This window comes from Carassius gibelio, chromosome A21 (assembly GCF_023724105.1).
Source record: "Carassius gibelio isolate Cgi1373 ecotype wild population from Czech Republic chromosome A21, carGib1.2-hapl.c, whole genome shotgun sequence".
In the NCBI taxonomy this organism is placed as follows: domain Eukaryota; kingdom Metazoa; phylum Chordata; class Actinopteri; order Cypriniformes; family Cyprinidae; genus Carassius; species Carassius gibelio.
The window spans coordinates 15,958,571-15,984,051 of NC_068391.1; the positions used below are offsets into that span (position 1 = coordinate 15,958,571).

General features: G+C 38.0%; 2 protein-coding genes across 4 annotated transcripts in view; one reads left to right on the plus strand and one right to left on the minus strand.

The window, feature by feature from the left end:
- Positions 1-10,276, plus strand: LOC127941645 (rho GTPase-activating protein 24-like). Of its 2 annotated transcripts, XM_052536952.1 has the most exons (8): positions 1-149; positions 2,023-2,139; positions 5,591-5,798; positions 7,232-7,364; positions 7,513-7,586; positions 7,718-7,839; positions 7,997-8,999; positions 9,443-10,276. In XM_052536952.1, exons 1-8 carry the CDS (start codon positions 98-100, stop codon positions 9,678-9,680), a joined length of 1,947 nt encoding a protein of 648 aa, XP_052392912.1. In that variant the 5' UTR covers positions 1-97; the 3' UTR covers positions 9,681-10,276. The 2 variants fall into 2 exon arrangements, with proteins under 2 accessions (XP_052392912.1, XP_052392910.1); XM_052536950.1 differs by lacking the exons at positions 1-149; positions 2,023-2,139 and adding an exon at positions 3,967-5,296.
- The window catches only part of LOC127941650 (mitogen-activated protein kinase 9), an 18,097-nt gene continuing 2,885 nt past the window's right edge, over positions 10,270-25,481 (minus strand). The window contains exons 2-12 of one of the 2 annotated variants that reach the window (XM_052536959.1): positions 21,890-22,041; positions 21,343-21,472; positions 20,527-20,585; positions 18,193-18,331; positions 17,058-17,223; positions 16,893-16,964; positions 16,447-16,629; positions 16,232-16,356; positions 16,047-16,110; positions 15,700-15,771; positions 10,270-13,160 (exon numbers count right to left, since the gene is read on the minus strand). In XM_052536959.1, coding sequence (XP_052392919.1) covers positions 13,021-13,160; positions 15,700-15,771; positions 16,047-16,110; positions 16,232-16,356; positions 16,447-16,629; positions 16,893-16,964; positions 17,058-17,223; positions 18,193-18,331; positions 20,527-20,585; positions 21,343-21,472; positions 21,890-22,005 — 1,266 coding nt within the window. In that variant the 5' untranslated portion in view covers positions 22,006-22,041 and the 3' untranslated portion in view covers positions 10,270-13,020. Of the gene's footprint in view, positions 13,164-15,699; positions 15,772-16,046; positions 16,111-16,231; positions 16,357-16,446; positions 16,630-16,892; positions 16,965-17,057; positions 17,224-18,192; positions 18,332-20,526; positions 20,586-21,342; positions 21,473-21,889; positions 22,042-25,481 lie in introns of both variants that reach the window. The other variant, XM_052536958.1, reaches the window with a different exon arrangement.

Genomic DNA, 25,481 nt, shown 5'->3' on the forward strand with positions numbered 1-25,481 from the left:
CAGCCGCAGGAGCCCCTGCGCCAATGATGATGGTGATGTACACCCATAGAGGATCAGAGCTCGGCTGAGGCATCTCAAGAGACTTCCACCTGCAGGGATGGGACTCACCTGCTTCAAGTCCTGGAAGTACAACAGTGCTGCACAGAAAGGTGAGCGAGTGCTGCGCTACTAACCAAAGGTGTGTTAGTTGTTATGACAGTGTGAACTTCTGAAAACTTGTGTGTGTGTGTATACATTATATATATATATATATATATATATATATATATATATATATATATATATATATATACACACTCACACACTTGCATACATTTGATTATATTAAATGTTATATAAATAGAGAGAGAGTATACAGAGTTAAATCATCAAAATTAAGATAAACGATGCAAATAGAGCAGTGCTCATAACTAGCAACTTAACCTCAAAGGAATGGTTTGCATGAGTTTCTGGGTCAAGCGATTACTTCAAGTGCTTGAAGGGAAGCAGAACATGAAGGACAGACCCCATGTGGCGTTGACCGAGATCTCACTTATTTATACAGTAAAGCCGAAAAGTGACAGGTACATTGCTGATATGGCTTAATGGGCAAGAGGGGCATTCAAAATAATGAGTTTGAAAAGACTAGGGTGAAATAGAGTGTCTCTAAATCAGCGTAATTTAAAGAGAGATCTGAAAATGAGGATAAATAACATGAATGTGGAAACCTGAAGTCTGGCTGAGGAACAGCTCTGCTGCTAATATTTTTTGCCTGTTGCAAGTAATGTTATTGCTACAAATAACACCTCCAACAGGGAACTTAGATGAGTCATAAATGATAACGTTCTACGTTGTACCATGGATAAAAAAAAAATTAATCTTTCTAATTCATGCAAACATGACGACAAGGCTGTAAACATCTGTGAACCTTTGTGTTCCATGGAGGAAAAGAGTAAAACACACCAAGAGTAAAAAATAAATAAATACATTTTTGAGTGATTTCCCTCCAGCATTTTTGGCAAGTCCTACTTATCAATGACTGTCAGAGGACTTGGTCCCCACTGTGGCGGTCACTGCCCTTTCATGGCGTTTCAATGCTCTTCTTTTAATATCATTATTGCTCAGGCCAGCCTCAACAAGTGCTCAGTTTTGATAAACCACTTAGCTGGATTTTTACAGCTCTCGTCTTGTTACAGATAGTGTCCCCTTTGGAATTAATTGCTGCACTCTACCGGCAAATGTGAGTGGAATCTGGGGCATACTTTAATTGTGACCGAGACCCATCTTGTGATTAATATTGTCTCTAAGAAATGCAAGAAGGGTAAAAAAATGGCAAGAGTTTTTAATTTAATTATGAAAATTAATGCTCTCCTTTTCCCCCGCTGAACTCTTGCAGTACTTAAACATAAGAAATAGTGATCTGATTTTTCTTGGGCTGTCTTCCAGTTAACTCACTGATGGACTTGAAGGACACAGCGACCATTTAGGTTCTACAGAGATTTTTCACACAGTAAAGAGCAATACACTGCACTTAGCATTAGCCTTACTGCACTCTGAAGACAAAGAATTGTGGTATAAAAAGACAACTTTTATCATCAAAAACGCTTTATCATAAAATCCACTTCTTCAAACAAACATTGTAAATTCAAACCCCCAATTTCCTGGCACCCATATTGACATCATACTGTGACAGGATGGAAAAAAGTGGCAGATTATGAGTGTGTGGATTTGTCATGTCTGGTTTGGTTGCTGACAAAACCAAGGGAAACATTCAAAACCTTGTATTGGATTTTAAAGAAGGAAAAAAAATATATATGTGAAGTGACCAGTCCTTTTGTTTTGCTTACATTTGATCTATAATAGTCAATAATGTGTTTGTTAAAACATATTTATTAGTACACATGGGATGTGTGGAATTATGGAATAAGAAAATTTTGCTGCAAAATTTGTTTGGGATCTACATGAACTTACTTTTGGGTATTATGGGGTATTATTTGGGTAATATAACTTTTTCCATGTATTCTAACACTGTCTTTCCATTAGGGGGAAACAGGGATGTCCTGGTTAGTCCTGGCTCATATTGCTTCCTGTCAAACAGCTGTGGTCAGGGGGAGGAATGGCTGAAGAGCCTCAATAAGGGCATCTGGATTCCTTTTACAGGTGTGTGTACACACACACACACACACACACACACTTTAGTTTAGGACCTGAAAATCGGACTAATTTTGTGTCTATACTCTGTGGTCTCTGAAAAATCCAGGCCTGTGCAAGTCATTCTTATGATGAAACACTTGATAGTTTAACATTCAAGGTGACTTGACTGTCTGAATAGAATGAAACAGCAGATCCTATCAGTCTTTAGGGCTCTAGTCATAGACATAACAACCCATTCACACAACACACACATTCCAGTCATTTCCAAATCATGGGCCATGCATTACACATCTAATGACTGGTCTCCTCACAGACTTCGCTTTGTCTACCCTGTCGCAAATCTCACAAAATGACAAATAACACATGCCGCTTCAGCTGATATCATTCAAAATAACTAACATTGAGAATGTTCCACATGATTTTTGCTAAAAACATTGCAAAGTGAATTGGCTAGTGTTTTTCAGCCATTGTTCATTTTAGAGTTTCAAGCACCACCTAAGGAACTTTTTAAGAGGTTCAGTCTCTATTACTTGCAGCATATGTTGGAATGAGAGAGTGAGGGGTTGTGGGCGGCAGCTGTGTGTCCATCTTTGGAAGTGTGCATTAGCTCCAATTGCAAAAGGGGATAAAAATCCATGTTTCAAAAAAACAAAAAAAACAAACAAACTAGATTTATGATCATAACTGTGGAAACATATGATCACAGTCTGTTAAAGGGTCTTTATCGGTAGCAGCACAGCACAATCCTGCTGCTAAATCTACAGCCCCATGGCAAAAGAAGTCATATTTTATCTGAGTTAGAGTAAATGTGATATTAACTGGTTTCATGCAATAACACAGCGCAACCAGACCGTTTCAAACAAACAAAGGACTCTGGTTCTGAATTGGTTCTTTTTAGTCAATCAAAACAGCCTACACTGCAAACAGAATAAGCCCATTATAGAACAAACAACTAGTATGAGCTGGCATTTTTAATCATTCAAAAAGACTTTTCAGTTTAGTGTCGAATTTAATTTTACAATTTTAATTTTACTTTAGCTGGTATACATAAAGCAGTTTTGATTGTGTTGATTGCATCTGTAAGAAATTTAACAGATATAATCTTTGATTTTGGAAAAAAACATGATGTAGGATTATGATAAAAGCTTTGATTATATCTGTTAAACAGTAATTGAATGACATACTGTAGTTTGTGCTCTGTTGTTAGTTTTTAAAATTAATATTTTTTAATCTACCAAGTTAGAAGGTTCATTGTATGATTTATAGCATTAATATATAGAGAATTTCTCACATATGCAAGCAAAATGTTTATTATTACTGTCATATTTCAAAATTAATCAGAATTGAAGTATTCACCAATTCATTCTAGTATTCGTCATTATAATGCATTGAACAACAATGGTTTTACCTAATATAACCTAAACACCCAGTAGACACGATCTGTAAAGTCTTGAGTCCAAATGTGAAAGTTTATCCCTGTACATGCAAATCTGATCTGAAAGCAGAACTTGAGCTGCAGAGTCCATTTTGCTACTTATTTCCCATGCAGGAGAGAGATTAACATTCTCAATGAATTCCCTACATTACCTCTCCAACATAACCTTACACAGCTCTGGGGCTCCTAAAAGGTGAGAGATGCCCCTACAGATATCACAGCCACATTCACATGCACTGCACTCACACTGGACCAGTGTCTAAGGATCCGTTTTAGACTGGGATTCTCATCAGAGGCCAAGTTACTGGGCACAAATGTATAAAAAGGCTTTGAGGGGTGTGTTCAGCTGTGTCCAATGGAAAATTCTTGGATGCAAGCCATGTGAGGTACACAGGGACCGAGAGAATGAAAAGGAGATATAGCAGAAAGTAACCAGCAGAAAGTTCTAGCTCATTTTATTTTTAGTCAATCTGGGTTTTTTTGTGGTGTTGATGATTCATGGTGAGCGGACAGAAATAGGGAAAACAGAAGGTGTTGGCGCCACCTTGGCCACACTCCAGTAACCCCGCAGTGGAGTAGTTTGATACAGGCAAGAGCTTGGAAAAAAGCAGACAGAAAACAGACAAAGGAAGAGTACAGGAGAAACACAATTGACTGTACAATCAACAGCAGTGAATGAGACAGAAAGTGTAACAGTCTTTGAAATTCAGTTAGGGAGTATGACTTAATTTGACAGTAAACCGAAGAGGTGCTGACTCTGGAGACTTTGGACAATTAAGTCCAGACAAATTTAACCTCCCCTCAGAGGCGAAAACAGACGTGTCTCTCTTGAGGTCAACCTTCAGCAATGGCATAGGACTGAGACCACTTCAATAGACGGTGTCACAGGGAACATCTACTTTGATCCAGACTTCTTCACATTTAACTGAAAAGCTCTTTATCAATGAAATCCCAGAGGAAGAACCCTGGACCGTTATAAGAGGTTGAGTTCTGGATGGACAATTTGGAGACGTTGCTTCCATAACTCTTCTTCGGGACACATGTTGGATTGCGACAAATGTAATCTGCTTTCTCTTTTTACCAGGACTAAGGGCACCAAATTTATTAACAAACGCTTTATTTTTCGATGAACTGTTAGCTTTGCTAAGCTCCTGCCCTTCAACTTTTGAACTCTTAGAACTGACACTGAAGGAATATTTTTTATAGAAATGTGCTTAAAATAAGAGGTGTGCACTTGAACAATGCCTCCTCTTTCAGAATGAGGACTGTCATCTGATTTGGAATGCTGATATATCTGATAAGCACGGATTTCTGCGCTGAAGAGTCAGTGTTACACATCAGCAGGAGAGAGAGAGAGAGCTTCGCTTCGGTGCATTGAGCTTCATCAACTTACCTGCAGACAGGAGCATGAGAGAGGGGGAGGAGGAAGAGTAAAGTAGAAAGGAACATCCAGTTCTAGACCAAACAAGTTTGCAAAACATGAGCTAAAGGGATTTAGGTTCAGTGAGGACATTGGTTCGATGCCAGTTTCAGGATCGCTACAAAAACTGAAAACAGATAGCAGATTTGTGTGTGTCCTAAAAAAAGAAAGAAGACTGCCATAAAGACATAATTGAAAAGACAGACCAGAGAAGATGCCTGAAAACAAGAAGACAATCCAGCGGACTGGAAGCTATCTGTCTCACTCTGCTTACAGGAAGATAAAAAGGGTGCTGAGCCTCAGAAGACGTGAGTATTGAATATTAGGCAGGAAAAGAGCACACCATCACACACAGAGGTAGATTTTGGTGCAGTGCAGCTGCATCTTGCATTAATCTTAAATCTGCTTTTTAGCAGAACATTATTATTGTTCTATGCAACTGTCCTATTTCTGCGGACTCAACAGTCTTCATTTTATGCTTTTGAGTATAACTGCATTTGTAGCAAGCGCTCTCACTATTTCAGCACATCGCAGTTAACAAAATTAGGTAACTAAGGAGCTTAATGGGGTCTGACACTGACAGCTCTATACCTGTATCACAGGTGTATTTGGTCAAAGGTTGGATGAGACAGTCCTGTATGAGAGGAGGTATGGGGATCACATGGCTCCATTGGTGGTGGAGCAGTGTGTTGACTTCATCCGAGAGCATGGGCTCACTGAGGTGGGACTCTTCAGGCAGCCCGGCCAGGCAACGCTGGTTAAAGAGCTACAGGAAGCTTTTGATGCTGGGGAGAAACCATCTTTTGACAAGTAAGAGATTGACATTAATGGAAAATGACGTACAGCAGAGCAGTCGAAATCAGCATAATGCACATATTTGCAATTCTTCACCATACATAATTGCATAACATAAGGTAACCCAGTGATATGAAAACTATACATGCTAATATTAGCGTTCAGAATTCATCATACAGAATTTACTTGAAAATGTTTTCAAAATTCCAATTCAGTTTCAGAATTTTAACTGAGGTATTAAACCTAATACAGAATTCAGAATGTGAATTACAGGGGTCTTATTATGCTTTTTCAACTTTAGTCTGTAATATTGCTGTATGAACATAAAAATGATCAGCAAAGTTACAAAGTTCAAAGAGATATTTTATTTAACATAAATCACTCTTCAAAAGCTACAATGAATGACTCGTTTGGACTACAACTCATCTTTTCCGTGATATCACAAATATTAACTTATGGGACGAGACCTGGTTGAGCTGCACTAGAGAAGGCAACGAGTGTTATCACTATGTCTGACGCACGCTATATCTCAAGACAGACAAACTTAGAGTGGTTAAATCATCTGGGTTTAAATCGTGCTCAAATTGATTTGATATTGATGCAATATTTACAATGAAGCTAGCAAGCTGCTATGTTAAGGGGCCTGAAATTTCCCTATCAGGTGCTGAATGTTGCCAATTACAACACACACTGGCCCAGCTAACCAATCACAGCACATTTCGTATTTCAGAAGGCGGCCCTTCTTTTGATACAGGAACTAACAAGCCATTTATGTCAGACTGGGGAGAGAGGTGTTGTAATAATGTAAAATATGTGAAAAATATTTTTATTCGACAACGTAGTATGAGAGCCTATTCTAGTACACCCCCAAAACAAAATCAAGACTTTGTAAAAGAGCATAATACTTTAAGTGAGTATAGGAAATTCATATAACTGCAATAAGTAGGAAATAACTAGGAAACTTCATACATGGTAAATTCAATTCAACACCTAAAATTGAAAGGGAGCTGAATTTAAAAAACTAAAGTTTGCCCAACGGTGCTATATACTATATATTTTATTAGATACAGGAAGGAGAGACTAATTTAGAGTGTGTGTGTGTGTGTACTGGTATTCCCTACATTATATAGACCAAATTTCCCCACAAGGGTAGTAATACTAATAAAAATACAGAGGTTTTGTGTGAGGGGTAGGTTTAGGGTAAGGGTAAGGGAACATAAAAAAATCTTTGGACAGTTCTGACAGTAGAAAAAAAACATTACATTATTGTCAAACATTATTGTCCTCATAATGATACCAGTGTTTGTATGTGTGATACATAAATACAAATAAAATAAAATAATTTATATATAAAATAATTTAACAAAATTAGTAAACCTAACCACAAATACTTGTGTGAGTGAATTCTCGAATGTACTCCTGTAGTAAATACATGTTTGCTCTCCCAGCAGCACAGATGTTCACACAGTAGCATCTTTGCTAAAGCTATACCTCAGGGAGCTGCCTGAACCTCTGGTGCCATTTTCTCGCTATGAAGAGTTTCTTGTATGTGGCAAAACAATCCCCTCAGACAGAGAAAAGGTATAGTCAACCATGTTAACCATCAGTCACTTCAAAGAGGAGTACATTTATCTTACAAAATTAAACAAGAAATTTGTTAATACAATTACATTCTGGTAATTTAGGAATCAACAAATATTTTCTCTTGTAATCTTATCCTGTATTTCAGGGTTTGCAAGACTTGAGGAGGCTCCTTTATGAGCTACCTGTAGCGAACTTCAACCTACTGAGATACATCTGCCAGTAAGATTGGAGTCCATTTTTGGGGGGATTTTTTGATGGAGCTTTAGCCTAATGTGCAATGATATGTCTAGTCTTAAAAGTTTAACATGGCACACATTAGATAACACGGCTATGACACATCTCTATTCCAGATTCTTAAGTGATGTCCAATCATACTCCAGTGTCAATAAGATGAGTATCCAGAACTTGGCAACAGTTTTCGGGCCAAATATCCTAAGGCTTAAAGCTGAGGATCCAGAAAGCATAATTGGAGGTAAGAAATAGGTCTCCATAAATAGGGTCAGTGGAAAATCCAGGTAAAGTTCAGATTTCAAAAATGATTTTGATAGCTCTCATATGCATGTGAGGTAATATGTTGTTGTTTGCCACAAATATGTGAACTGTGCACTTACACATTTCTCTTTTACTAGGGGCAGCAGTTGTGCAACATCTAATGTCTGAACTGATCCGTGAGCACAACCTGCTCTTCTCCCGAGAGAACTGCAACATTACTGAAACATCTTTACAAGTCGCCCACCCTATAAGACACAGTAACCTTGTGGAATGGGTGCACGAACCACCTGCCCACCTGAGAGAACCTCTGTTGAGCAAAAATCACATAGTCCTTCCAGATCAGACTGTTGCCTCTCAACATGAACACTCTCTACCACTAAACACAGAGAGGAGAGGGTCTTTTCAAAGACCTTATAACAAAAACATTACCCATTTATCAGAGACAGAGCAACAACTTCAAGAGAACTCTTCACCAACCAGCTCTGCTCTGATTTATGACAACTACAGTCAGCAAAACTCAGCACAAGAATCTCTCCATAAAACACATGTACCTTCACCCTCCACCCCACCACCTGCCTGCTCTTCTTTGAGCAAAGAACTGGAAGCTGGAGTTCAAATATCTATGCAGTCAAGCAGCTGGCCAGACATGGAAGAACCCACCTGGGGACCAGAGAAAGCATTAGAGGAAAGTGGAGGCAGCAGTGAAGCCCAGGAAAGTACTTTATCTGTCTATGACAACATAGTTACTGAAGAGCAGGGGAAGCAATATATAGAAGACAGGGAGGCCAAAAGTACTGCCAGTGTGGTTGAGAGCAACAGCTCTTGGTCATCCTGTGAGATTGTGCCTTTGGATGGGGGCAGTGGAAGTGGCGGAACTGCAAATCCTCGCAATGTCTCTCCAGGACAGTTCCCCTCATTCAGAATGGACTCTAGAGAGGAACAACTTCGTCCTAACTCCCCTGCCTCATCTTCTGCTCCTACAGATGCACCTTTAAGCACTGGCAGCTGTGAAGTCTTTTCGCCAAATAATCCTCAAGAGCCCCTGGTCTTTCCAGCTTCCCACGTAATGCAGTGCCTTGTTGCAGGTCTTCGTCAACAGATGACCAAGCAAAAGGCAGAGTATGAGGCAAGAATCAACAGGTAAGATCAGTAGTCTTAGTACCTGATACAAGGGGTTGAAAAAAGCAGTCTAATGGTAATGGAATAATAGTGATGGTCAAACAGCTCAAAAACAAGTTCAGCCTTTGAATTAAATTCGGTAAGTGAGCAATTAGATAAATGTTGGAGCAGTATTGGATCTGAATGGTGTAGGGTGGTAGCTCTCCAGTAGCGGGGTTGGCTACCCATGCATTAATACAATTTTTCTGAACCCTGAATGCACACCAACAGTACACATCATGTAACCTTATTTTTCAAGTCTGAGTCTCTTACAAGCTGACGAGTGGGATCAGGTGGGTTTGATCAGAGTTCGAAAGAATTTGAAAATGTGCAGTGTTGGTGCAGTGATCAGGGTTGAGAAACACTGGATTGATAAATAAGTGTACCTTAACAGTATGTTTAATCCATCCAATCCATGTCTCCAGGCTGGAGCAGAGGAACAAGGTACTTCAGGGGGAGGTTGCAGGGCTGCGTTCATCTCTGGAGAAGCAGCGGCGCTGGGTCAGTGTGGCTGAGATCAAGATGAGAAATGTAGAGCGAGCCCGTGCAGATGCTGATAGACGGAACGCCACTCTGCAACAGGAAATGGAGCAGTTCTTCGAAACATTTGGCGAGCTTAAGGCAGAGGCCCGGAAAACCAGTCGCATTGTTCAGAGTTTTTGAAACATTCATGTGCAGCACATTAAGGTTTCACACTTTTAAAGCAATGTTTTCCAACTCTGTTCATGGAGTTACCCCCAATAGCATAAATTATTGATGTCTTTCTTATCTGATACCTCCATATGAGAATTTCTCTCAACAAACTATGAACTGAATTAGGGAGACATACAAACATGTTACAGAGCTGTACAAATGAGGATGCATTTCTAGGGGAAACCATTTCCCCATTTTCAGGTACAATTCTGCTGCCTAAACTACGGTGCAAACCAGCATGTTCAAAATAATATTAAAGGCAATTTTTGCCATTTTAAGTGATCAAAGACAATGGAATGACCCAAAGTAGGATAATATTTCATGATGTCTAGTAAGCATGGATGCCATATTTGAGAAAAGAGATTAATGAAAACTAGACCCGAGGGATGCTCTTAAGATAAATGAGCTCAGACTTAAAAAGTTGCCGCCCTGGCTGGGGGTCACTGTACATTTTATGAAATTGGGTCCTGTGACACAGTCATACCTTTCACACAAATAAGCTGTTCATACACTGAATGCATTTTTACCATATGAAATAAAACATAAAACAACCAAAACAATCAGTACTTCAAGCTGTTTATTTGTCCAGTCATTACAGATGTTTCATTTCTTTTTTCTTTTCACAGAGAAACGACGTGTCACTCTATTACTGTAGCTAGAGGATCATTTAAGGTTTTGCATATGTTTCAGACAGGTTTCTGGTTTGGGTAACTCCCATCATAGTCCACTAATGGGGCACCCCAATGTAGCACAACAATACAAAACACATGAAAGCTAAACAGACATTACTAGCAAAGAACAGTTATATCGAATAATTTTACAGGATTTGACTGAGATTTTGATTGATGACCATGAGAACGGTGTTCTTGAGGCCAACTCACAGTGCACGACAGACATGACAACCAAACACATTTGTCAGATCAGTGTGTCAACCCTGTTGGTGTCTGTTACCATTGGCCAGTGCTTGTTTTTGCCAACTGAACAAATCAAATCTGCGTTTATTGGGGGGTTGAATGTCTGAGAAGTGACATACTGTAATCGGTTGGCTGTCAGCATCTATTAGTGGAGTGTGAATTGGCCTTAAGGAAGATAGTCTGAGAAATGAATATCTAAAAAGTGAATAACTTAAGTCATTACTGATTCCACCTCTAGTGACAGATTATCAGTGACAAAAACAATGTTGTTCTCAAACAGACACCTAAAAGAAAAGAAAGTAAGCACATGAGAAAGTGAGCCAGTTTTGTTCATTGTCTTGAAGGTCTCAATGCCCCGGAGGTCCATCACTAGTGTTCATAACAGGAATCAATGAGTCCACACCAGCGACTCTAATGTACATGAGCTCCAAAATGAAAATGGAACACAACGCGCCATTGCGTTGTTTTAATTCATCATTACTACTGTTAGAATTACTGTTGTAACAGTAAGGTGAAGCACCAAAATAAATCTCACAATCCCAAGGAGACCAAGAAATGTGATGTTTGAGAAAACCGACACAGTGGCATCGTAGTAGAAAACAATCCAGCCTGCTGAAAAAGAACTTAATTGTAGTTACATTACAATCAATAATTTTGTGATCTCCAGGCAAAGCTGTAGAGATGCTGATAGTGAGAACCTTAAGGCATGAAATTATGGTGATGCATGGTCTCAGTCTGTCAGAAGAGCTTGGAGGCACACAAACTCAACAATACACTCATATTATCGTCCAGAGGCTCTCCAATGATCTCCTACAACCAGAGGACAGGTTTCTGCAATCTCCTCAAGTCTTTGATGAAGATAGCTTGTTCTATCATGCATAAAAATGAATGTAAAGTACAGGACATATCATCATACATATCTACAACACTGGAAAGCAAAGAAAGCAGAAAGGTTTACGAAACTGATGAATGGGTGGGCTTCCATCCTGAATACAATGTTAAAGAATCACAGTCCAAAACAGGGTTGTAAGTGCATGGTTACCCACAGTACATCACTGAATCACAAGTCTGTAAACAGTAACCTAATGCTATAGAGACACATATAAAGGAAATTAAATTATATGGCTTTGATGATCCATACAAAACACGAAAATCCTTCAGTGTTTCATTGAAAGGACATCTTCAAGAAGAAGAAACTGAAGAAATAAAAAAACAGCTAAGTCTATTTAAAAAAGAAAAAAAGAAAAAAGAAAAAGAAAACCCATATATTTACTTTGAACTACATTCTTATGGGCTTTTCAAGTTGGAAGAGATTGAAAAAACAATGTTTTGCATTGGCTCATGCAATTTAACATACAATCTTGTCAGTGGTGATTAATTACTCTAGGAATGAGGAACAAGGCTTTGATTACGATGTTGCATCATTTTCCAATTGAGATCTGGGTGCAAATTTTGTTAATTTTAAACCAAATATGCTCACTTTTAAACATTTATGTGCAATTTCAAGTTCCATCTACCTAGTTTGTTTTACAGTACATAAGCTAAAACATATTCAGAAGCTGTAAAATTCTTTCCACAGCATAAAGAAAGGAAAACTGGCACAAAACATTTACAAAAAATCTATATACGTATATATGTACACATGACTACACCCTAACCAACTGAAAAGCATCATTAGGTTCTCTTTTAAAATTGGGGTTTGGTGACCGTGTACAGAAGCAGGCACTATTGTTCCGTTTCTAGGTGTGTTTAAGCATATTTCAGTGATCTGTAGTTACACTGTCTAGTAAGTGTTCTTCTGTTAATTTTACGCAACAATATTTGTAACATGAACTAATTCCAAAATGGGCTGACTAGCTATAATGTTGTCCAATCATTAATATCTGTGCTTCTTTTAGGTAATGAAATGAATGGTAATAAAAGCTACATTGCACAGAGAGAGAGATGGGACATAAATGACAGGGATAAATCCAGATATTACACATGCTGCAGCAATAACGCCAGAAGATGAATTAATATTTGTTTTTATGAAGTGAAATGTGAATGCATTAAAGCATAAACCAATTACCTATTATTTGCCCTTTTATAATCGGAGATATTTAAAAAATACATAAAACTGTGAAGATCCAGTTAAACAAAAGAACTGAACAATGAAGTCGCTGTTGGTGTGTAATCTGAGGTTTAGCCACTACAGACGTGTCTAAAGGCTAGTATTACACAACTGTCTGTATATGTGAGAAAAACTGAACCTTAAAAGCATGAGTGAAGGATTATGAGTGTAAAGTCGAAGCGGTATAATCATGCACCCACAGATCTCTTCAGTCAAGACCACGGCATGGCCCACACAGCCGCAGATGAGGGATATGACATAAGTGAGAATACAGGGGAGGTGGAAATCACTCCTCTAACGGTCCTGTGAGGGTGTCAATGTAGGAGCTGTCGGTGTCTGACGCCAATGTGTGCTCCGTCGACATGGACGAGATGTCATTAATAGAGGATGACTGGGAGGCAGTGGTGCTGCTGTTCACTGTACCATCTACTACACACAAAGCAATACATGAAAATTAGGGTTGCCAAAGGGAATGTGCTAACTTATGAGATAAACATTTACTGAATGCAGATGACATATGTAACCGTTTTTGTGTTCCAAGTGATTTCTAAAGAATGTGTTTCTCTTTAAATTATGTTAACACTCTTAAAGCTGTGTTTAGAAGTTCTTTAGTTAGCTCTAGCATTGTTGTTCTTTGTGTAGTTTATGTACCAATACCACAGCGATGTAAGGAGACACACTGCCACCTATTGACATGGATCAGCATGAGCATCTCTTAGTTTTATGTAAAATACATGACACTAATAGTCCAACAACTGTTAACCGCCAGCATTTTTGATAATTTTCATAAAAGTTGAATGGCTCCCTTCCACCTTGTGTATGCCGTACCTATGTTCATTTTCTGTCAGCTTCAGACCTTTGTTTGTTTGTTTTTGACCATACAGGTAGGTACTGTTTCTCCCATTTTTTTCTGCTGGTAAACCACAATAAAAAGTGTTCCCATGTCTAATTTTCACTCTTTGCATCACCAAATTACACTCCGTTACTTGCTTATCTACAGAGATGGCAGACAACAAGCAAGAGGATTCTCACCAACATTTAGTGAAACACTGCAGGTTGGATTTTACCATGGAAAAAATACACTGAGAGGGACAACCGTATACATCAGAGATTGCGGAGCTCTGTCATATTCTGTGATTGTCTCTGAAGAGCGTGAGCCCTGACACATCGCACTGTGTGAAGTACTGACTGAACGGACTGTCAACATCTGCTGTATGGCCAGATGAGACGCAAACTTGTAAAAGTTTTGATTGATGTAGATCAATGTAAAGATGATTGAGGTGGCATTCAGGAGTCATCAAGTAAGCAAGCATGAGTCCGTTATAATAATGTGTGTACGAGTGCTCTTGACGCACTGATCGCACATTGTATTTATGTACAGGCACAGCCATTTCCATACATTCATGTTGTTTCCTCACACATTTATGATAATGAATGGATCGGTCTACAGTAGTAGAAAACTTTAATAATTATGACATTATACATTTAAATTTAAAACAGCCATTATTTGTATCTGTATTTATATCTGTAACAAATCACAAAATTATTTGTATCTGCATTCAGATAAAACCAAGTGGAACGTCGTACAGTTAGCCTACTTGATAAGACTGTTAATATTATCTTTATTTCATAGTTACCACTGAACAACTATGCCGTGTTAAACCATGATTAATTATTAATTTCTTAAAATATATTCATTATGCAAGCAGAGAGATGTCATGACAAATGTTTAGTGTTCATTTGAACTTAACTGAAAAATCAATGCGCACATTTTCATTACACAGAACTCTTTAACTGATTCTTTTTTTGAACTTCAACTAAACAAATGCAAAAGATAAAGATGCAAACATGTAGGCCAGGTATAAAATGTTTCTGTTTCTAAGATGATTATTAGCCTATGAGAGAGAACTGGTTTGGTTTTTGAGAGACTGTAACGCGCAACACGGCTGTTTGATTAGCCTATGGGTTAAAACATTGATTTTTAAATATATACAAATAATAGAATGTGTATGATTTATTATTATAGGTGATATTACTCTTGCCAAGCTCTGATTTCACAGAGAGGCAACACCAATGCGGTGTTTGATTTGCTCTCTTTTCAATCATAAAGTTTACATTGATTCACTTCACACTCTATTGCGAGAATTTAGAGGTCTGTGTATAATATTGCGCTGATTCCCCGGGCTCAACTGTTATATAGCAAACTGTAACTGTGCCAACCTCAGCAGAATATTCAGACAGAATTATTCCTTGTCCCTTATTCGTGCCATTCCGAATAAGGTATTCGGCTTCAGACACATCCCTAATTATTACATTACATATTTAAACTTTACAGCTGAAGTAGGTAACTTTTGTAAAAATGTATTTGTGAAACCTGTCATTATGTCCTGACAGTAGAATATGAGATAGATAATCCGTGAAAAAAATCAAGCTCCTCTGGCTCCTCCCAGTGGTCCTATTGCCATTTGCAGAAATTCATCCGCTCCCAGTAAGAAACAACCAATCAGAGCTGCGGTCCATAAATTTTTTTTGTGCTCAAGATTTACAAAATATATATAATAAGCGAGTACACCATGAATCCATTTTCCCAACCGTGTTTTTAGCTTGTCCTGAATCATTAGGGTACATCTATAATAAGTGTTTATATTCGGACTATTTTAGATTGCTTCGGGGGTACCGCGGCGGAGTAACCCAGTACCTTTGTGATTCTTCATTGACATAAACAGAGAGAAGTAGATCCGGCTACAATGTTCTTCCGCAAGACGCAAGCAGTTCTGTTTATTAACCGCTAGAGCGTCAAAAGTTACCGACTGCAGCTTTAAATGCAACATATATAAAGTCATAGAATTTGATATGGTAAATTTCAACCAATCCGAATATCTGCCAGATTTCCCACTAATCATTGTCAATTAGACAGAGACAGATGCATATGTACATGGTTTTCACAATCATTCAAAAGACTCACCTAAACACTCCTCTTTCGTCAATCCGTTCTTGTTCCTCTCCTCCCAGTCCATTACTTCTTTATAAATCAACTCTGCAATGAGGGAAAACTATAACTATAAACAGAGTTTTGTTTCTTTACATCATTTTATAAAATCACTAATAAACACTTTTCCTGCCTTCAGCAGACATTTAGATCACAAACCTTTAGGGTCAAGACTCAAAAACTATTCCATTACTTAAGAATAAATGAGAATGCAAATGATCTTGGATAAATTGACCACGGTAATCATTTCTGCTGCAGGCATTCATTTTCTACAAGAAGCTTATAGCTCAGCAGGAGGTAGTCACAGCAGAGGGTGTTTGTACCTTTCCACTGCTCAATGCTGTGTTCCCGCTCCTCCAACTGCTTGTCTGATATCTGCGGAGGAGGCTGAACACATAAAACAATCATTTTACATCCTAGTCAAAAAGAGAACATCCTTGGCATTTTTAAAATGTTTCAACTGGACTGGACAGGACAAACAGACATGAAAGGATAGGGGTGCACTGACCGCATCGGCCTCGGCTGGGTCATACCACACATGGATGTAGGGGTGACTGAGGGCTTCCTGCACAGAGATGCGGCTTTCAGGGTCGATTACCAGCATCTTGGACAGCAGGTCTCGCGCTTGACTAGCTACATTAGGAATGATGTAAAACGTCATTTCAAAGCAATTGTTTAAAGTACACCATTAACAGACGTGGAAGAAACCTACGGATGTCTTACTTTTGATCTTGTCATGCTCGGTCTCTGAAGGGAAGGCCCAATCGGGAAAAAGCTCATTAAAACTGACTCCAGGAAACTGGGGTTTGTTCATCACATAGTTCCTTACAGTCTCCATCAAACGGTTCATAAACTCCAGAGAGGGGGTTCCCAGAACCTCAATCACTTTATTCCACTGGTCAATATCTGAAATGGACTCAGTCAAGGAGATAAAGGTGAAAGGGGATAAATTCACATAAAATAAAAACAACTTTCTTTCAATCACTAGGACAGACTCTGGGATATATATATATACATATGTACACACACGAAATACACATATTTACACACATAAGCATACACAAATGTACATATCATTAATGCTTTAATTTGCATTGAGAATGTACATTTATATAAATACATAGTTTGTACATTTTGGAAAGGCTAGAGTACAAGAATAAAGAGGATACGATCAGTGCCCTGGAATATGACACTTCCTTTGACCATCTCACCCATGATGCAGCCCACCGACCAGATATCCACTGGCAAAACACAATCAAATATTAATACTACAATTTCATTTGGATCTCTCCACTGACTTCCAAGAGTATTATGGACAAAATAAAAAGTTTCACCATTCTCCTTATATTTCATGCCCAAGATGACCTCTGGTGCTCTGTAGTATCTGGTTACCACATAGGGTGTCATCATGAAGTTAGTGCAGGCGGTTCTGGCCAGCCCAAAGTCTAAGATCTTTAAAGTGCAGTCAGACTTCACTACAATGTTACTGGGCTTCAGATCCTGAGGAGCAGAGATGTCGGTTTCAAACTGCCATGCTGAAAAACATCTCAGGCGTTGATGTATTGGAAAGTAAAATGATTTAGAGAACACAGTTGGTGATGTGTCATGCTGGATTTGGTCTTTACTTATAAAAAAATAAAAACATTTGGTAAAAACCTTAGGATACAGATGATAATAGTAGCTGGCTATTTTTCAACGCATATACTACACAAATTGTTTTCTTGAGATGTAAATTGGTTGGTCCGATTACATATGAACAGTATCTTATAAACAACTACATGAGGACAATATGAAGACGCTACATACAAATAAATGGTTTTGTAATGTTACTGCTTATCAATAAAGACATCACTTAAACATTACTACATTTAGAAGCAGTATTCCAGCAACATCCACGTTTTTTCCAGTAACCCAAAGTTACATATTACCACAGTCAGAGTCATTCAACAGTCAGACCCACAAAGTAAGGTCATTATAATTTAATTAAATGTTCATTTCCATTCTATGTTCAGTTAAATTAAGTATTTATTTGTTTCACAATTGTTTTTTCTTAGGTGTAGTTAGAAAAAGTAGATGAGAATGAATATTAACACATTAATCACTGTACAACTGCTAAATGTGTCTCTGGAATGTTTGAATCTGATCAATGGCAATGGCAGCATTCTTCCGAAGTCACATATTTTAGCATAATGACCACTGAACTGTATAATCAAACTTTTTTTGTTTCACTCAAATCAATATTTCATTTACATTTACATAGCTACGTTAATAAGTGAGATAATTTCTTTTTTAATTTAATTTTATTGCTACATTTTCTAATATAAAGAGTACCAAAAACTAAAATAAATACATAAAAGGTTAGTTAACATTTTTATTTTCTATTATTTCAGCTTTGTTTTTACTTCATTACGTCATGAGTTGTAGTTACCGATAATAAACTTGCCACAGAACATCATGCCAGCATCTCACCCTGTGAATGATGCCAGCTGAGTGTAGATGTCGGATGCCACACAGGATCTGGTAGAGCAGATAAGACATCCTCTCATGGTCCAGGTCCATGTGGATCACCTGACAAAGGCTGGCGTCCATCAGCTCCATTACCAAGTACCTGAGAGAAACCAGATTCTTCAGAGTTTCCGGTTCTCACATACAACTCAAATGATCTCTTACAAATCCTTACATACATAGTACCGACTAGTATATAACAACCCCAGACCCCAGGCTTAAAGGGTTAGCTCACCCAAATATTCAAATTATGTAATTAATGACTCATCCTCATGTCGTTCCAAACACGTAAGGCCTCCGTTCATCTTCAGAACATAGTTTAAGATATTTTAGATTTAGTCCGAGAGCTTTCTGTCCCTTCATTGAAAATGTATGTACGGTATACTGTCCAGGTCCAGAAAGGTAATAACAACATCATCCAAGTAGTCCATATGACATCAGAGGGTCAGTTAGAATTTGTTGAAGCATCAAAAATACATTTTGGTCCAAAAATAACAAAAACTACGACTTTATTCAGCATTGTCTTCTCTTCCGGGTCTGTTGTCAATCCGCATTCACGACTCCGCAGTGACGCTGCTGACGTAAGTCACTGCAGTAGTGATGGGAAGTTCGGTTCTTTTCCGCGAACCGGTTCTTTTGGACAGTTCGATTCAATAAACGTTCACGAACCAGATATCACTACACTGCAGTGAACGCGCTCACAACAGACCCGAAAGAGAAGACAATGCTGAATAAAGTCGTATTTTTTGATATTTTTGGACCAAAATGTATTTTCGATGCTTCAACAAATTCGAACTGACCCTCTGATGTCACATGGACTACTTTGATGATGTTGTTATTACCTTTCTGGCTGTACATACGTTTTGTAATGGAGGGACAGAAATCTCTCAGACTAAATCTAAAATATCTTAAACTGTGTTCTGAAGATGAACAGAGGTCTTACAGCTTTGGAACGACATGAGGGTAAGTCATTAATGACAATTTTAATTTTTGGGTGAACTAACCGTTTAAAGGGGGGGTGAAATGCTATTTCATGCATACTGCGTTTTTTTACACTGTTAAAGAGTTGGATTCCCATGCTAAACATGGACAAAGTTTCAAAAATTAAGTTGTACATTTGAAGGAGTATTTTTGTTCCAAAAAAACCTCTTCCGGTTTGTCACAAGTTTCGGAAAGTTTTTTTCGAGTATGGCTCTGTGTGACGTTAGATGGAGCGGAATTTCCTTATATGGGTCCTAAGGCACTTCTGCCGGAAGAGCGTGCGCTCCCGTATAGCAGAGCACTGAGAGCACAACAGGCGTTCCCTGATCAGAGCGAGAGCGTCGCGAAAGACAAGGCAAGACAACCCTGCACAGATTACCAAAAGAGAAACAGCATTAAGGGACCAGTGGATGGAGTTTATTTTTACAGAGCATCAACGGAGTTGTGCAAGTGTTTTTGTTTGTTCCCTGCATTTCGAAGATGCTTGTTTTACAAACAAGGCCCAGTTTGACGACGGATTTGAACATTGTTTATGTCTTAAGGATAATGCAGTCCCAACGAAAAAGGGTCACGATCGTGTGTTGGAACCGCATGCGGTGAGTAAAACTGCTTCAAATATCTCTGTGTTGTTAACTTAGCTATCAGCGCGTAAGCACATCAAGTAAACAACATGCGATGTTGTCATCAAACTGCACTTTCCACATGTACAGCTTAAAAAAAAAAAAAAAAAAAAAAAAAAAAAGACGACATAAGGTGGAACTTAGTCATTTTCCAAAACCGCTAAGCAAATATATACAGTTTCAGTACATACCGCATAGAGACGTCGTTGCTGATGCTGCTCTTGTTAAATTTCAGCCTCTGGATCTGTGTCACAGCTTCCAAACGCTCTCAACGCAAAAGCCTACTGGCGCTCGTGATTCTTTAGCTCCGCCCACACGTCACGCCTCTAGGCGCTCGTGTTTTTCCGGGAAAAATCGGTACAGACTATCTTTCTCTTATAAATATAATAAAAATAAAGACTTTTTGGAGTTATGAAGGATGCAGTACTACTCTATAGGTACTCAAGATTGACAGGATATTGAGTGAAAACGAGCATTTCACCCCCCCTTTAATACTTTGAGTCAGCAACACTTCTATATAACACAGCAACAGAAGTGCTGTTGTCAGGATTTGTAATTAATCTTGATTTAATAACATATAACTTTATTATATAAAACTCTAAAGCTATAATTATCACAATGCAGCAATAGGACAGCGTAATTCATCAGTCCTGACAAGGTCAGCATAAACGCATGGATTTATAAATTCAAAACTTACAAATCCTGAAACTCTTCCAATGACTTCTGGGGTGTGAAGACATTAAGCAAATGGATGATCTAGAAAGGAAAGGATGAGAAAATAAATCTAGACTAAACTGCACATAACAATCAGCTTGACAACAAAGGCCAAAATCTCAAAACCCATTTTTAAGTCATAAGCAACAGTTACTGGCATAATTAACAGCTATCACATGAATAATTTAATCAAATAAGCTTACTGGTTGCAGATTAATCAAAATGAGCTAATGGTAAAAAAGGTCATGTACTACATTAATAGTGCTTTTCAATTCTGAGTCGTTATAAAAATTTTGAATTATTCTGTTTTAAGTTATTATTAACAGTAATTAACGGTATATTAAATGTTAATTCATACAAAACATTTTAACTGTATTAAAATATTTAATTAATTTAATAATAATAGTTTTACAATATAATAGAAAATTACAAAACAAATATAAATTTAACAAATTTCTAGAATCATACAAAAAACCTATTTTGGATTTAAAACATCATTTTTAATAGTTATGGGTAATGTTATTCCAAGAATTACATCAGAATTTAGCTCATATGTTCATGTGGTACTTCTGTTCTAATTTTTTACTTCATATCGATTTTTCAGCCTAAATGGGCCATTCTGTCACTGACAGGATATTGGAGAGAAATAGTTGCTCAGTCCATCACCTCTCTGACATTCTGAACCGGTGAGTGTGACAGGCCTGTAGGTGTGATAGCCCTGACCAAATCAGTTGAGTGAGTGAGACGCAGCCTCAAAGTGTAATTCTGAATAGAAGAGTGCACTGTTAACAGAACGTACGTTCTTGTGATTAACACACTTGAGCAGAACCAGCTCTCTGTAAGCCCTCTTCGCATGGGTCTGGTTTTGAAAGGGCCGGCTCAGTTTCTTCACAGCCACTGGGATGCCAAGTACGGTGTCCAGAGCAGAACTTAATGGGGCAGAAAAAATGGGCATGCTGATATGATCAAAATCATCATTGTAGTTACCATCATTGGCTCAAGTATGATTCACATCTATATTCATGCATTTATGATGTCTTATGCCTCAATTCTATTTTAAATGCCCTTTTGTATGTCCTTACGCTATCGGACAACATTACTCCAAACAGTGTTTAGTGTCCATCTCCTCCACTTTGGTAAACAATACAGACATGCAGCTAGCTGTAATATCCCTCTTATTACAGCAGCTGTAAATCAGGGATCCAAATCTCTAATGAGACATTCAGGTCAATGACAAAAGCACATCTGCTGTGCTCATGACAAATGGAGACAGGCCATGCCTAATGGGATGATGACATCATTAGTATGGAGGCAGATAAAACTGTTAATTCCAGCCGCCCACTCACCAGACGATACCCTGGGCACCGGATCCGATGGCGCGGAGCTGCTGGTACCTTCTGAGCACTGTAAAGGTGGAGTCACCCACCTGCACGCTGTAGAACCGCCCCTCCCCCTCGTCCATGGCTCCTCCCACTGCGTGCCTCTAGATAAATCAAACCTGAGAGAGAAAGAGCACAGTACATGAGAGTGATGAAGAGATGATGTGAGATGTAGCAGTGATGATTGCATACTGAGCTCTCTCCCCTGTGTGTGGGGGATGACATTGCCGATGACTCATCCAAGGAGAATCAGATATAATGCATAGCCATACTGAATGACACAGTATACCTACAGGATTCCATTAGAGAGTCAAGCCAGTGATCGAGCACAAAGATAAAAGAGATGGTCCACTGACAGGCCATTCTTAATGCATTTAAACAAACACAAAAACCTACAAACAAATGAGGTCTATGCTTCACACTTTCCTGAACTGACTGAGCAGAACTTATATCCTTCTTTCGCTTCTCTAATTGCCTACAGTTAATTAAAGTAAGGGATTTGAACTAACCCTTAAGTGTGTAACAGTATACAAAAATTATGGTTGGTATACACCTAGATTTTGAAGGTACAGCTTGGTATGTTTTCGGTACATCAGGGAGGAAAAACAACATATAATATCTTCTTGTTTTTTTTATTAAACAGTGGTTACTTTAAATAAAAAAAGACAACTGCAAAGACAACTGCCAACGGACTACAAGAATGTACACTCTGTGCCTGTGTGAGAGGACGTTACTCTTCATACCAGCAGGTGGGAGGAGTCTATATTAAGATTTCAAAAAGGGAAACCAGACTGTGGATATACAAACCATAAACAAAGCAGCTTACCATTTGTCCTCTTCATCGTTCGCATGCTTTTGTCCCTTTTCTTCTCTTGGACTAGTTTGCTAAGCTAAACAGCCAATCAGAATGAGGAAGACACTGGAAAAACTACACTGACAGCCTTTAACAAAGTATTGATTTTCTAAATGATCAGATGCACAAATGCTAAAATGTTGGCTGATCAATGGTGAATAATAAAAATCTCTATATATTTTTTTAATAAAAAAACATTACAAACAAAATAAAAAAAAATAACACAAAAACTAAAAGAATAAAGAGAAACGATTAAAATTAATTATTTCAAATGCTGTCTACAACATGTTGCTTTAATGCTTTTTAGATCACTGACAATAAATGGATGCCCCATTTTAATTCTGATGTACAACGTTTGCTAAGATTGCACTACTTCCGGCAAACTAACAAATTGATACGATTCCAGTGAATACAGCCTCAAGTCATTGTAGTGCTTTAACTTGCCTGGTGTACAGTATAAATCTAGTTACTTTTACACTTTACTTCCTCTCATTATTTCAACGAGTTTTCCCTCAGTGAACTGATTCAAACATCATCTTACAAACTCACTTTGGGCTTTGAATCTTGTTTTCCTTTCATGTTTTCTCTCTTTCTCTTCAGAAAGCAAAAGCAGAAACTACAACACAGCAAACACTGAACTTTGTCTTTTTATGCCACTGAATATCAGAGATACCATGTTACCTTGTAAACAGGTTCTCCTGTGGGATTCATTCTTTCTGATGGACCGAATCCTCCCTCTGTTTTTTGTGCCATTTTGTTTTCAAGTCAATAATAGACAAAGCTGGCGCTCTGGCACTGATACAGTAAAGAAAAGCTTCAATGACCAGGACTTTAAAATGGTTAAGCTAGTCCCTTAAAGCCATCAGATCCAATCTCATCATGGGTAAACATTATCTGTTTAAAGCAGACCCAGCAATAATCCAATATTGTAAGATAGCGGAGATGCAGCATCATCATAGTGTTTAGCATGAAAATCCAACCTATAGCACACAGGAATCAATGACTGCAGCATCACAATTTGATGCATGTTTACAATCAGAACCTACATGTTCCCTGTTACTATACCACTATTAGGGCTGTCACTAGATCAGATTTTTCACTACAAAATTACAATGGCCAAAATAATTCACAATTATGAAATATGATATCTAAAGAAATCTAGTAGGAAAAAAAATAAATGCTGTAGACAAATTTATCTTTAGTTTGTATTTTAGCCAGTAAATTGTACCAGTGCATAAAAAAGGAACAATTACACTTAACAGAAATCAGATATTGATAAACAAAAGATCCACAAGAGACAAGTATTTTTACTAAGGTCAATTTCAATGAAGGAAGACAAGTATGTTTAGTTTATCTGATTTCAAACTGGAGCAAAAATGGTCTGAATGTTTCCCGAAGAACTGAAAAGTATTTCTGATGCAACAAAAAAATAACGGGATATTCTTTTCTTTAAAATCATATTGTAGCATCTGCATTTTATTCAGTTACAGATGTGCTACTGTTGATGATTTTATTACTCTTAAGAATCTTATCTGAGGAATTTCTATGCGGGAACGCTGTCTGCTTCTAGTACGAATGAAACATATTCAGCACTCTATAATGCTCACATTTATTTTGGGTAAAAATAGAAAGAAGAAAAAAAAGATTCCTCTCTAAAGATATTTCAAGTAAACATATGATAATTATTAGCACAATTTTGGACTAAAGGCCCAGAGGGATGTAAACAATAAAACAGACAGATATCAGCAGCTAAGAGGTTAATGTAGTATTTCAAGGTTAGCAAAATAGCATGCACACACACGCACATGTATTTATTTTAAGATAAACAGGTAATGAGAAAGTTAAAAAGGTTAAGATGGTAAAGCACTCTTCAATAAATAGTGCTCTTTAAAAGTTAAATATCTGCAATAATGTACTGCTATTTAGTGTTAGATTAAAAAAAATCTATATTAAAACTAAAAAGAGGTAGAAAGGAGCACCCACAGATAAATATCTTATATCAACAAATATTGTTAAACAAATAAAAATCATTAAATATCATCTGCTAACCAAACTCTTATCAATATATTGTGAATCCCTACTATTAAAGGGATAGTTCCCCCAAAATGTTTAATTCTGTAATTAATTACTCACCCTCGTGTCATTCCAAACCCATAAGACCTTAGTTAATAGTTAGAACAGAAATTAAAGGGTTAGTGCTTTATTTCACGTCTTCTGAACTGTTGACAACAGACCCCCACTTAACCCATTGAAAGGCTTGGAAGAGCAAGGACAATTTCACAAACACCTAGGATGCTTCGACGGCGAGTAGAAGATGGACGAATTTTCATTCTTGGGTGAACTAACCCTTTTTGAGCTTTCTGACCCTGTATAGACAGCAACACAACTGCCACGTTCAAGGTCCAGAAAAGTGGTAAGGACATGGTTAAAATATTCTATGTGACATCAGTGGGTTTTTTTTAATGAAGCTACGAGAATACTTCTTGTGCTGTGCACAAAGAAAACTAAAATAACTTTATACAACAATTTCTGGTCTTTTGTGTCAGACCTCAAAGCATGTTCAAGGCAGTACAACGGCGCATTTGTGTGCATTCCTTGTAAACAAAGCACAGCGCATCCGGGTTCTACATCAGAACACCGGCTCCTGCGTCAGCAACACCACACATCAATCTTCTGCACACACATCCCCAAACATATCTGCTCCAG